The sequence below is a fragment of the Petaurus breviceps genome, unplaced genomic scaffold, assembly GCF_028583685.1.
Source record: "Petaurus breviceps papuanus isolate PSGF00001 unplaced genomic scaffold, PetGlider_PUasm1.0 490, whole genome shotgun sequence".
Taxonomy (NCBI): domain Eukaryota; kingdom Metazoa; phylum Chordata; class Mammalia; order Diprotodontia; family Petauridae; genus Petaurus; species Petaurus breviceps.
In genome coordinates, this window is record NW_027186352.1 from 21,376,984 (window position 1) to 21,390,622 (window position 13,639).

A 13,639-nucleotide genomic window follows, 5' to 3' on the forward strand; every position below is an offset into this window, starting at 1 on the left:
TACAGCCAGCGCAAAACCAACGAGTCTAAACAGGGTCTGTTCTGTGTGGCTGATGGAGGGAGTTCAGACCAGTGTAGCTGGATCAAAGATGAAGTGGCCAGGAGTAACCTGTAGGAAGCCTGCATGTAGGTTGGGAAAGAGCTTCACATGCTACACACACGATTTTATATTTGATCCTGTAGGAAAGAGGGAGTCATGGAGGTTTATTGAGTAGTGAGGGAAGTGACATGGTCAGATTTGCACTTGAGGAAAGTCACTCCCCTGGTTTAGAGATTACTCTTCCTGCGCCATGACCTGAGTCAGCCCAATTCCCATGTCCAGTCCCGAGATGCCATCATTAGGATGCTGTTGCAGAGTAGTCCCTCTGTTAGGTCCCACCTTTTCTCCAGCCACTGACAATTGGGTTAAACCATCTGGGAGTATCTCTCCTTGTGTCTGGATAGTCTGCCATGCTGCCACTGGCTCATTCTTCCCACTCCCAACAGTTTTATCCCATGTGAAAGAATTTCTGCTTATGTTTTTAAAAACTAAATTATCTCCAACAAAGGTTAGAGAGAATTTTATTATTGGAGACTTTTAGCATCTCCCCTATGCTTGTTATCTGCCTCTAATGGCACTGAGGACCTTGAGGCTGTTGTATTATATTGAGACTCTGCCACATAACCTAAGCTAATTCTGCAGTAGAAATAAGAGAGATATTTTAAGAAATCCCCCTTCAGGGAAGCGCTTGTCAGCTGCATCTCTCTATCCCAAGCTTGAAGCTGTGACTTTCTTCTTGGCATTCTTACGTTCTCTTTCCAGGAGCTGCTTCCCTTGGTCCTCATGTTTGAGCTGCCCATTGCTGGCATTCTTCAGCCCATTCCGGATCCCAATTCACCCACTCTTCAGCACATATCGCAAACGTACAACATTTCAGTATCATTTAAGCAGCGTTCCCGCATGTATGGTGCTACCGTCATTGTTCGAGGGTCCCAAAACAACTCCAATGCAGTGAAGGTAAACCACATAGTGCAGGGTAAGGGTTCTTCCCCTACCCTGAGGTCCATTGGTTTTCAGGGGACCCAGGAGCTTGGGGGATAAAGAAAAAGACATTCTTATTTTTAGTGACATCTAACTGAAATCGAGCATTCCTTTCAGATATTTAAAAACATGATTCTGAGAAGGGGTCAGCAAGCTTCCACAGGCTTTTACAAAAAGTGAAAGGGGCCTCTTCCATCCCAAGAATGCCAGCATTTAGAGGCTTCTTAACAAACACTTTTTCAGAAAACATTAGAAGAGTTTCTGTTTTCAGAAATTCCCCAAACACTCTAGGCTCCTGGAGCCTGACCCTTTGGGTGGATTGGTTATATGACTGTTTTCCCACTTGTGCTTCCTCCTAGGAAGGGACTGCCATGCTGTTGGAGCATCTCGCGGGGAGCTTGGCATCTGCCATCCCCGTGAGTACCCAGCTAGACATCGCCACCCAGCACCATCTCTTTATGATGGGTCGGAATGGAAGCCACGTCAAACAGATCATGCAGAGAACCGGTGCTCAGATCCACTTTCCTGACCCCAATAACCCACAGAAGAAATCCACTGTCTACCTCCAGGGCACCATCGAGTCAGTTTGTCTAGCAAGACAATATCTCATGGTAAGTGTACGGGAGTGTGGGTGGCAGAAACCCTGGAGTAGGAGCTAGGGTGTGTTATAAGCCAGAATGTTCTGTTGACAGGAATTTTTTTCCCCAAAAACTTTTGAGCAAACACAATGGCACAGGGGAAAGGGAGATTTGGAGCCAGAGGGCTTGGTTTCAAATCCCGACTCTGCTACTTCCTATCTGTATGACACTGGGGGAGTCATAGCTCTTTTTAGTGAATGCTTGTTGATAGATTGAGCAGATGCCTTCTGAGGGACCTTCCAGTTCCAAGGCTGTTGACTGGGTCTGATATGGCAAGTGACTTTTCAGAGTCATCAGTACCACGATGGGCGATGACCAACTTTGATAGACTTAGCTCTTCTCAGCAATGCCAGGATTTAAGACAACTCCAATAGACGCATGATGGAAAATGCTCTACACATCCAGAGAAGGAACTACAGAGTCTGAATGCATATCGAAGCATACTTTGTTCTCTTTTTTGTTTTGTTTTTTTTTTTTCCTCTGGGTTTTCCCCCTTTTTTCTGATTCTTCTTTCACAACATGACTAATGTAGAAATGTTTTTTAAAAAAGAGTCTACTGTGTTGACTAATATGGAAATGTTTTACATGATTGTACATGTATGACCTATATCTGCTTGCCATCTCATGGAAGGGGGAGGGGATGGAGGAAGGAAACAAGGGATAGAATTCAGAATTCAGAACTTAAAAAAAGTCTGAAAATTGTTTTAACGTGTAATTGGGGAAAAATAAAATATTTCATAGTAAGAGTCAATTGTAACCCATGAAAAGATTGAACCTGATGATTTTTTGAAATATATACATATATGTTTGTGTGTTTGTGTATGAAAGTCAGAGCATCAGTTTTTTTAAAAAATCATCTGTTTATGCTTGAATTCAGTCCTAATGTTTTTCAGATGCACAGGAACACATAGACACACACTGAGAGTGTGTATTATTAAATTGATAGATATTTGTTAGAGGGTGTATGTTATAGTCAGTGTCCTGAGACTGAATCTCACCTGAGTACATCTTGGTTATGTGACCCAGGAAAGTCACTTAGCCTCATGGACTCTCTTAGAGTATACGTTACGACGGACGGTGTATTGGTGAGAGGAGTTTTCTCACCTCAACAGAGTTCCCCATGCGGATGAAATTGTCGATCGACCGAAATGGGTAAAGTTTTATTTCCACTTGGGAGATTTGGTGGATAGAAAGTTTCATCAATCCTCACTGAAAAAGACAATTTTTGGAAAAGAACATTGGGTGTCAGGACAAAAATAAGAGTCTCCTGGCTGCGTTAGGGTCCGGCAGACGTTCTCCCAACCTTCCAGGTTTTCAGCCCACATTTCCTGCGTTGACTTTCAAATGTGTTGGTCTAGACGGGGATCTAAACTGTGAAGTGAAGGCCAAGATACCAGGCCCACCCAGGCATCCTTCTGCATCGCTCCTTTCCATCCAGGGGCTCATCTGGGCCTGACCTTTAGTGATATTTGATTCAGTAAGCTTCAGACGTGACCTTTGCTGTGATTGCCTTTCCAAGCCCACTTTTTCACCACTGAGAAAAGCGGCCTTGGCCCTGTTGGCTCCCCCCCCCCCCCACCGGCAGCTGACAGCTAGTTTCCTAAGCATTAAGGATTGTGATCATGGAAGAATTGGATAGGATTCGATTAGGCATGAATGGCTTCTTTTGGCCAACTTTACCTTCTCAAAGTAGAGTCTGCTTTCCTGCATGTCCCAGGTTTAATTTCCTGAGCTAAGAGTTTTTCTGTGTTCACCTTTGGAAGGCAGCAGCGGTGTGACTGGCCTGCTAATACCCAAGGATTACTGCGATGATTATTCACATACTCTTTCCTCTCCTTTTGACTTCTCTACAAATTCCTTTTGAATTCATTAAACTTTCGAAAATGTTATTCTGAGCAATTATAAATGCATTGACTCTACCTGAGAGAAATGCAAATGAAGGGCACCATTGCCTTTGAGAATCCAAGCTTAGCAGATGTTGAGTTACCAGAGGTGCTTAATAAATGCAGACAGGATTGAATTCATGACTGACTGGCTGACTGGAAGCCTTCCGGCTTCACCATTTCACCATCATCACCCGCTATTAAAATGAATGTCATTGAGGAAAAACCTGGGCTGTCTTACAAAAAAATTTTTTCTTCTCATTTGTGAAAGAAATCCCATGCTTCCAATTTGCCAGCTTGCTCTTCTAAATCTTATTTGTGGGGAATGTTTTTCTGTAAACTGCCCTCCTCCTTCTTGACCCCTCTGTAGCTCCCGATTTCAGTTGAGAACTGTTCTCCCACAAACTTTTGTACCTGCTGGTTGGCATAACTGTCCCCTGCCTTCCTGTGCTTCCTCTCCTGCCTGTCAGTTGTGCCTGCCTCATGGATCTGTTCTGCTAGATTATGTCCTAACCCCACCCATAGGCATTTCACAACGAGGGAACCACGTTGCATTTTTTTCTTTGTAGCTTCTCCCTTCATGTCACCTCTCATGGCTTTGGTGATCTTCTCTATGCAAATGATTCCCAAATGGATAATTCCAGCTTTCACTTCTCCGTTGGGCTCCCATATAGCATCGCTACGCGCCTATTGGACATTTTGAATCTGTGTCCTATGAGTCATTTCCAACTTAGCCTGTCCAAAACAGAATTCTTTATTTCCTCCCATAAGCCTACCTCCCTCTGGACCTTCACCGTTATTCTTAAGGGCGTTGGCACCTGCTGCCTGAAGCTCTCAAACTTGTTCTCATCCTTGGTCACATCAGTTGGGAAGTCTTGTGGATTCTTATTCTCATCAGACCCTCATCATCTCTCAGTTGGATTGTAGAAGCTTCCTAGGGAAGGCCCCTCATTCTATTGTTTCTACTCTCCATCTAGCCCATCTTTTACAGAAGTGCTGGTGTTGAACAGAGTCCTCCCCAAGATGCCAGGAATCAAGGAAATCAGTCTCAGGTCTTAGGTTTATTGCTGACTTGATTAATCAAGCTGGGGATGGAAGGTGAAATGCTTTGTAGGATCTTTCCTTGCCATTCAGGAATGAAGAAGACCTAAATAATAAGACATGAAACCATTGATCTTTCCTGGAAAAAAAAAATGCCGCCGGTGAGATCCTGTGAATCAGCAGCATTTTTCTGTCTGGGATGTCCTGGGTGCTTCCAGTGCACACGCTGGGCCATCAAGCATCCTGTTCGTTGATATCAAGCATGGGGAAGGTTTGAAGCTCCCGTTCTCCAAGAGTCAGAATTAAATCCACAATAAAATCAAACTCCCACCAAAATGCTCCTCAACTAGATTAAATCTTTCTTCAGGGACTCCGGGACCCACTACTTCCCTATACATAACTGCACCTGTTTTCTTTCTTTCCTTTTTTAAAAATAAAATTGAAATTATTTTATTTTCAGGTCTACATTCTCAACTTCCAATCTCCCTTCTCCCCTCTCCCCTTACCTACTGAGAAGATAGGAAAAGCAAAACCTGTTAAAACAGGTATCCAAGCAAAGTGGATTTCTGCATTGGCCATGCCCCCCGGAGTGTGTCTCAGTCTGCACTTTGAGCCAGTCACTCGTATCTGGAGGGGACTATGCTTCATCACGAATACTCTGCAATTCTGGGTGGCCATCATATTAATCAGAGCTCCTTTGTCTTTCAGAGTTGTTGGCTATGGTAGAAATTGTTCTTGTGCTGCACATTTCACTGTGTATCTGTTCATATGAATCTTCTCAGATTTCTTGAAACTCCCTCTCCATTGTTTCTTATAGCACTCTAGTATCCCCTCACTTCATATCCACGGCCGGCTTAACCGTTTATCTTCCAGTTGATGGACACTCACTCAATTTCCAATCTTTGCCACCCAAGCAGAGATGCTCTGAATATTTTTGTAAATATGGGTCATTTCCTTCTTTCTTTGATCAGAACTATGATTTTATCAGTGTAAGCAGCCCCTAATGAGGTACCAGTGTGGGGGGGTCTGTGCCTTGTGCCCCACCTTAGGGTCTTAGAAAGTGTCCTGAGAATACTGACAAGTTCAGTGACTTGTCTTGGGAGACAACCTTCAAACCAAGTCTTCTTCACTGTAGGCTGTCTGTCTATCCTTTATACCAAGCTGCCTCTACAAAACGCATCTATTATGTACCTACTGTATTCCTGGTGCTCTGGGAATACAAAAGTAAAAATGAAAAGTTCCCACCTTTAATTAAGGAACTTCTAATGGGGAGATATGACAGGTACCCAGATAAAGAGAGTAAGACAGGCGGGAAAGAATTAGCTTAGCATACAGCCTGGGCAAAGATGCCTAGGCTGCAAAAGGATGTGAAATTCAGGGAGTATCAGGCTAGTTTGGCTGGAACAGAGTGTGTGTTGGGGCTCTGATGTGCCTCAGGCTAGCAAAGTAACTTGCACACAGATTGGGAAAAATTGGATTCTTTAGAAGAGCCACATCACGTTGGTTATAAGACGGTGCCTGGACTTACTGTTTCATTTTTCTAGGGAAGCCCAGTGAAGACGTTCCTGCTGTTGAGGCAGGCCAGGTGCTTCCTACAGCACAGAGAGGGTCAGTAACTTGCCCCATGTCACACAGCCAGGATGTAAGAGACTATGCTGAGCTGTCTCTCTGTGAACTATCAGCACAGAGAGTAATTATTCCCCCCATTTTACAGATGAGGCAACTGATTTGCCAAATGAGCAGAGTAGCAATTTGTTCCTTGGTCTTTGGATTCCAAATCTAGCCCTCTTTCCTAATTGTGCCCCTGAGATTATGGAGAACCTTGAATGCCAGAATAAGTGTCTGGACTTGCCCTCATTGAGGTTGTTGTGTTGGGTCTTGAGCAAGGGAGCAGCGACACAGTAAAAGTCCTGCTCTAGAAGGCACAGAAGGTGGTGTTTGGGGGTCAAATCTTCATTGAGGCGGCCCACCTGGAACTCTGGAGATGGAAAAGTTAAGGCAATGTGGTATGCTGGATTTGGGGTTGGGGCCTGCGTGCAAGTCTCAGCTCTGCTGTGACACTGGGAAAATCATTTCACCTTTCCAGCTTCAATTTTGAATTTGTAAAATGAAGGGGGTTTGGCAATGCCTTCTTACTTAATGCTTTCTCATTCATTCATTCGTTCTCATTCATTCATTCACCCCGAGTCTCTTTCTGGCTCTGTATCATGGAGGGAGATAAGTGGAGGGTCAGAGCCTGAGACTTTCAAGTCCTATCTTCACATTCCCAGAAGTAGCTTCTTCTCCAGCAAAATAACGTGCCCAGTGCAGGGTCAAGGCTTCATCCACTCCCTTTTTGCTGACTGTTGTACGTTGGGCATCATGGGACGTCTTGGGTCTGGAAGGAGTCTCCCCCCCTTGCTCCTCTTACCTGCCGTTTTTGTCACATCCTCCAGGGCTGTCTTCCTCTCGTGTTGATGTTTGATATGAAGGAAGAGATCGATGTGGAGCCTCAGTTCATTGCCCAGTTGATGGAGCAGCTAGACGTCTTCATCAGCATCAAGCCCAAGCCAAAACAGCCGAGCAAGGTGGGTTCTGGATCCGCGCGCTGAGAACCCAGACCCTGCTGCCCACGCTGCCCCGTGTTCATGTATTCATGTGTACATTTGCCTTGCAGTGCAATCCTGCAAGAGCCTCTCTTTGTCTGTGGTCCTCCATCCATTCCCCATGGAAGTGTTGATTGTTTTGAAGTCATTTCTTGGATTCCCTTAAATCTTTCCAATCCTCTCAATTATGCTTTTTTTTTTTCATTTAAAATATGAATCACAACCAATAACTCATTTTGAAGTGAGACATATTGTATTCAATCTTCTGATTTAAGTAAGTGTATTTGATGTATTATAGGTGGGAAGGAAAGAGAGGTGAGTGGAAATCTCCTGGTATTAATTTTAATCTTCTGAATACTTTATCAACTGAGCTATTTATTGTGCCTGGTTCTGGTGGCCCTATATTAGGGGTGACATTGGACTATATCCAGAGGAGGGTGACCAGGGTGATGAAGGGCCCAGAGACTACACCATTTAAAATCAGTTGAAGCAGCTGGGGACGTAAGAGAGAATGGGGTTGGGGGGCAGGGCATGAAATCTGTCTTTTAAAATTTTAAGGTCTTTCCCATGGAAAGGGATTTCAACTTCTTTTGCTTGTCCCCAAAGGGTGGCGCTAGGAGCTGTGGGTAGAAGCCATAGAGAGAGTGAGGTTTGTGGTTAGTGTCAGAGCTATTCAGAAGCAGAAAGTGCTGCTACCTGCAGAGCTAGTGGCTTCCCCCTCACTGGACATCCTGATGCAAAGACTGGATTTCCACTTGTCAAGTGGGGATCCTTGTTTAGGTACAGATAAAGCCTCTGAGATTCAGTGAGACCTTGATGATTAAAATGACCTCATTTTTAGTCTTCATCTTTCTGAACCTTGTCTCCAAGAAGCCAAGGAATCCCACCCTTTCTGTGTAGTATAAAAACGTATTGAGATCATGGTCCTAGAGCTAGAAGGTCCTTTTGTCCAGCCCCTCGTTCTGCAGATGAGGAACCTGCCGCTGAGAGGTGTTAAGTGACTTTGCCCAAAGTCATGCAGGTGGTGAGGCTCCAAGGTGAAACTGGAGTCCTCTTTCTACTGTTCCACATTACATCTGTGGGAATTATACCCAAGAAGTCATATGGAGGTAGTTCTTGAAGATTCATAAGCCACTTTCTTCCCCACTTAATAATATTTTATTTTTTCCAATTACACGTAAAGATAGTTTTTGCCATTCACTTTTATAAGATTTTGAGTTTCTGATTTTTTTCTCCCTCCTTCCCTTCCCCCTCCCCAAGATGGCACACAATCTGATATACATGTACAATCATGTTAAACATATTTCCACATTAATCATGTTGTGAAAGAAAGAATAAGAACAAAAGGGAATAGCCACGAGAAAGAAAAAAGAAACAAAAAAGTGAAAACAGTGTGCTTCCATCTGCATCCAGACCCCATAGCTCATAAAGTGCTTTTGAGAAGGAGGAGTGTCACAGGTCAGATTTGGAAGGTGCCTGCAGGACAGCTAGATGAGTTAATGCGGTTCAGTGTTTGCCCAGCCAAAAGGTTCGTGAAAACACTGCATTTTTAAGCACTTTACAGTTTATAAAGTACTCTCTCTATCACTGCCCTGGGAAGTGGGAATTTATTTCATTGTCTCCATTTCCCAGATGAGGAAACTGAGGCTCAGAGAGAATAAGGGCTTATCTGTGCTCACCCAGTTAAAGCCCAATGGGTAATTCAGTCCAAGTGTAGTGATTCCCCTTCTTTCCAACACACTCAGCAGTGTTTGAATGAAGAGTTGCAGAATGCCCAAGTGCTTTGGTCAGGAAAGGGTTAACAGGACGGGGCCTCCCAGTGTGATCTGCTGTTCCCACCAAATTCAGCTGTGTGTTGTTGGCTCCCATCTTCTTCCCTTTACCACCAAATTTTAAAATATTGCCAAGCGTTTTGTACCATGGGAATGAAGATTTTTCCATTTTTAGCGGAAATCAATAGGAAAATAGGATTCCTTGTATAGAAAATTGCTTTGTAGCCAACTTGGCTGGTGTACAGCTATTCCACAAATCGAAAGATGACTCCACTTTGAGTTCCAGAGGAGTCATTCATAGTGCAATGGAAGGGATAGGAATCAGAAAACCTGGGTCTGAGCCTTAGTTCTGTACTGTCTCTGTGATCCTGGGTAAGTTGCTTCACTTCAATTCAGTAAACATTTATAAACAACCTACTATGTGTCAGGCACTGTGCTAAGGGAGAGAGGATAGAAAAAGTCAAAAGAGAGTCCCTGCCCTCAAGGAGCTTACAGATCTAATGGGAGAGGCATCACCTATCTTGTCCTCAGTTTCCTCATCTGTAAAGTAAAGCTATAGGATTAGATGATCTCTGAGGTTCTTTCTAATTCTAGCTCCATGAGACCGTGATCCTAAGTTCTTTACCTTTCTGGGCCTCAGTTTCCTCATCTGTAAAATGAGATATTATCCTGGATGTCATTGAAAGTCCTTTTTTCCTCTGCCTGCTCTGAATCAAGGAGACCTCATGGATCCACTATGTCCAGGGTCAGAGGTGGCTGATAGAATTAGACATTTAGACACGGAAAGGCCCTTACTGGCCTTCTATTCCAACCCCTGCCTTTTAGAGATGAGGACATTGAAGCGCAGAGTAGTGACTTACCCAAGTTCACGTGGGTAGAAGGTAGCAGAGCAGGAATTTGAACCCAGATCCCCTGGTCTTCCTTGGGAAGGCCATCACTATTTCCCCTGTCCTAAAACTGGAATCTAGAGAGTCACTGAATTGTAAATTTAGAGCTGAGAAGCCATTTTAGTCCAGCTCTCATCTTGCAGACAAGGAGACCAAGGCCCAGAAAGCCAAAATGCTTTGCTCAGAGTTACACTGGTAGTGTGGGGCTGCTGGGGCTCCCAGCTGGGTCCCCTGGCTCAGAATCATCTTCTCTTTCCACTTTTCCAAGCCTCCCTTGTAGATATTCTCAGGGCCCAGTTTGCTTTGTTTTATGAAAAATGGAAAAAAGGAAAGCTTTGTGTTCAAATTCTCGATCTTTTGTTGGTATCTAAGCCGATGTTTCAGGTAATGCTTATGTTTCCCTGAGTGGAATTCAGAATTAACACATGCATCATTGTCCCCCACCCCCAATTCCTTGCATTCTACTTGCATCTCACATTTTTTTTCCCCCATTATGTGTTTTCATAGTCTGTGATTGTGAAAAGCGTTGAGCGAAATGCCTTAAATATGTATGAAGCCAGGAAATGTCTCCTCGGACTTGAAAGTAGTGGCGTTACCATAACAACCAGCCCGTCTCCAGTCTCGTGCCCCGCCGGCCTGTCATGTCCCGGCTTGGATATCTTAGCTTCTGCAGGCCTGGGACTCACTGGACTAGGTATACAATACATTATTCCGGCTGTCTGTCAATGACCTACGGGCTGCTCTCCCGCCCTCCTTCCAAGGGAAGTGTGACCCCCTGGCTTTTGCTTCTAATACATCTATGCTTTGTTTCTGTCACCTCTGCTCGTATGGGAATGGCCTTAGCAATCCAAAGCTGATGACTTTGTTTTCAGGGACTTTTCCTGTTTGTCCTTTTAAACCAGGAATAATGTAGGAGCGAGACTAACAGTTTGTTGTAACCTATATGTTTTCTTTGGATTTTGCAAGATTTTCATCAGTCTAGAGATTGGGATATAAGGTGTTTTTGAAAACTGGTTGCCATCGAATGCTCATGTGTTTTAAGCAGTCATGCCGAGATCTTCGTAACTATAGAACAAGATTGTCTTTTTTCTTTTCCATTTTGCCTAATCCTTAACCAACCTCCCATGCCAAATTGATATCTGTGAAACACAAATCTGATGATATAATTTCTCTCTTCAGAAATCTTCTATGGCTCCTTCTGGTTTTTAGGAGAAAATTCAGCATCCTCAGGCTGCAGTGATTCCCTCATGTTTCTCCAGGCTTCTTTCAGATTCTTTCCTTTCATGAACTGCCCATTTTCATTAAACCAGCCAACTCACTATTCTCCATACACAACCTTCCTTCCTATTGCGATGGCTTTTTATGGACTCCCCTGTGCCTTAAATGTATTCCCTCTTCACCTTTCTCTCTGTCTCTCTGCTTCCTTTTCTCTCTCTCTCTGTCTCTTCTCTCCCTTTCTCTCTATCTCTGTTTCCCTTTCTCTCTGTTCATCTCTCTCTCTGTCTCTCCCTTTCTCTGTCCCTGTCTCCCCCTCTCTCTCCTCCTGTTTCTCTCTCTCCCCCTTTTTCTATGTCTCTATTTCTCCCTTTCTCTTTTTCTCTCTTTCTCTTTCTCTGTCTCTTTCTCACCTCCTGCCTTTCTATTGCTCCCTTTCTCTATGTCTCTCTCTCTATCTCCCTGTCTCTCCCTTTCTCTCTTCCTCTCCATTTCTTTCTGTTTCTCCCTTTCTCTGTCTTTTTGTCTTTCTCTGTCCCTGTCTCTCCCTTTCTCTGCCCTCTCCCTGCCTCTCTGTCTCTTCTTTCTCTCTCTGAGCCCCCCACCTTCTTTCTCAGCCCAGCTCAGATGTCTCCTTCTCCAGGAGTTCTGGCTCATCTCCCCACTTGTTAGTACCATCTCCTCTGGATATGTTTTTGTGTATGCTTTTTGTTTGCTTATCTGTGTACATGTTGAGTATCATGTCCCTCCTTCTTCCCCCTATTAAAAGAGAAGCTTCTTGAGGGTAGGAGCTATTTCACTTTAATATTTGTATTTGCACTGTCTGGTACATGTACATTTAATTTAACCATAGTCTTTTGTATCAAACACCTTTACTAAGCACTATTTAGTGTAGAGCCCATTGAGCATTGAGAGGCAGATGCAAAGCCCAGAGACTTCCCTCAGGTAGATTACTGTCTAGTAGGAAGAAATGAGACACCCAGAGAACTGTGATACATAACATTTTGTGTTAATTGTATCAGAGAGTTACAACCCAAGGGATTCTGGGAGGTCAGAGAGGAAGATCATTACCAACGTGGCAGAACCAGGGGAAGTGTCCAAGAGGAGGCTGGCATTTGAATTGGGCTATAAAAGCTACAAGGGAATTCAACAAGCAGAGACAATGGAGGGGATAGCAAGAATCAAGCTGGGAGAGACCAGGCTGTGTTTGCAGGGTAGAGACTTTTTCCCTTTTGACTTCATGATAGAATGGGGAGAAGGAAGAGACCTTAGATCCTGGAGTTAGGACTAGAAGCATCCTTAGGAAGTCATCTGGGCCAGCCTCCTCATTTAACAGATGTAAAAGCAGAGACTTGCCCAGGGTCATGCAGTAGTAAGATTTGAACTCAAGTCCTTTGAACCCCAGTCCAACATTTATTCCACTCTACCATGATGTAAGGCTGGACAGACTGCTTGCTTGGATTGAGAGGGGTTTGCACTGTTTTGGTTGGTGGTGAGGAGCCCTTGAGAGAATCTGGCCTGTGGAGAGCTGCCTCCTCAGCACAGACCAGGAGAGGGGAACAGGGGGAGGTCCATTCTGATACTTCAGCTTATTAGGTTCTTAGGGGAGAGGGTGGAGTGACTCTGTGCACTTCAGACAATACCCATTCCCTTGAGGATGACGTTGGACAGGCAGATAGCAGCTATGGGGCCACATCATGCTCAGACACACGTTCTGACCATTTTAGCCGAATTTAAGATTAAAAGCAATGCCCTAAAATTAAATGCCCTTTGAAGATATATCCAAACATAAAAAAGCTCTTTGATCATTTGTTTTTTTTGGTAGAGGAGAGGAGGAAGTGCATTGAGGTGGACATCAGGAGAGCAGTGTATTTATTGGTTATGTTCCATTTACCACAAACAACCTGTTGGGAATAGACTAACCTATCTGCAGATGGCCATTAGGACCCATTCCTCTACTGGGCAGGTGGGGAGGAGCGGACAAAACATGAAGGACTTAACTGCAAAGTCAACTCAGATCAAGAAGACTGATGAGGGAAGCACTACTTCCAACCCATGTAAATTCACAAAAAAGGGCCTTTGTTGACACCAAGAATGGGAATTTGACTTGGATGAATTGTATAAGAAAAGGTGGCAGATTTGAGAATCTCCTTACCCACCTATGAGAAGGGAGAGCCTCTGATAGCTGAGGTCAAAGTTGAAAAGAGTCACATTTAGGTTTGATGCTGGGAAAAATATTCAAAAGAATGAGAGCTGATCTGACATGGGAAAGGCTGCCCAGGGAGACCAGTGGTCCCTCCTTCCTTGGGGTCTCCAGGCTGTGTTGCCTATTGTAAGGCCATATAGGGGGAAGTTCTTTTCCACGAGTAGAGTGAGCTAGGTGCCCTCTGAAGTCCTTCTCAGCCCGGGGAATCTGGGATTCTGCAGCAGGGAAGTTCCTTTTTCAGTTCAGTTTTACATTCATTTTTAAAATATCTCCTATGTGCTGAGCAGGGGATAGAAAGTAAAAAAATAAAGTGGTTCCTACCCTCAAAGAAGTTGAATTCTCCTGGTGGAGGGTTTCTAGATTAAGCGACCTTGGCTGTGGTTAAGCCTGCC

At 44.2% G+C, this 13,639-nt stretch overlaps 1 protein-coding gene across 5 annotated transcripts in view; it reads left to right on the plus strand.

Moving 5' to 3' along the window:
* Positions 1–13,639, plus strand: part of BICC1 (BicC family RNA binding protein 1) — a 286,143-nt gene that overhangs the window by 230,584 nt on the left and 41,920 nt on the right. For all 5 annotated transcript variants that reach the window (XM_069101823.1, XM_069101824.1, XM_069101826.1 and 2 more), the window contains 4 exons: positions 802–996; positions 1,380–1,631; positions 7,018–7,149; positions 10,334–10,520. In XM_069101823.1, coding sequence (XP_068957924.1) covers positions 802–996; positions 1,380–1,631; positions 7,018–7,149; positions 10,334–10,520 — 766 coding nt within the window. The remainder of the gene's footprint in view (positions 1–801; positions 997–1,379; positions 1,632–7,017; positions 7,150–10,333; positions 10,521–13,639) is intronic.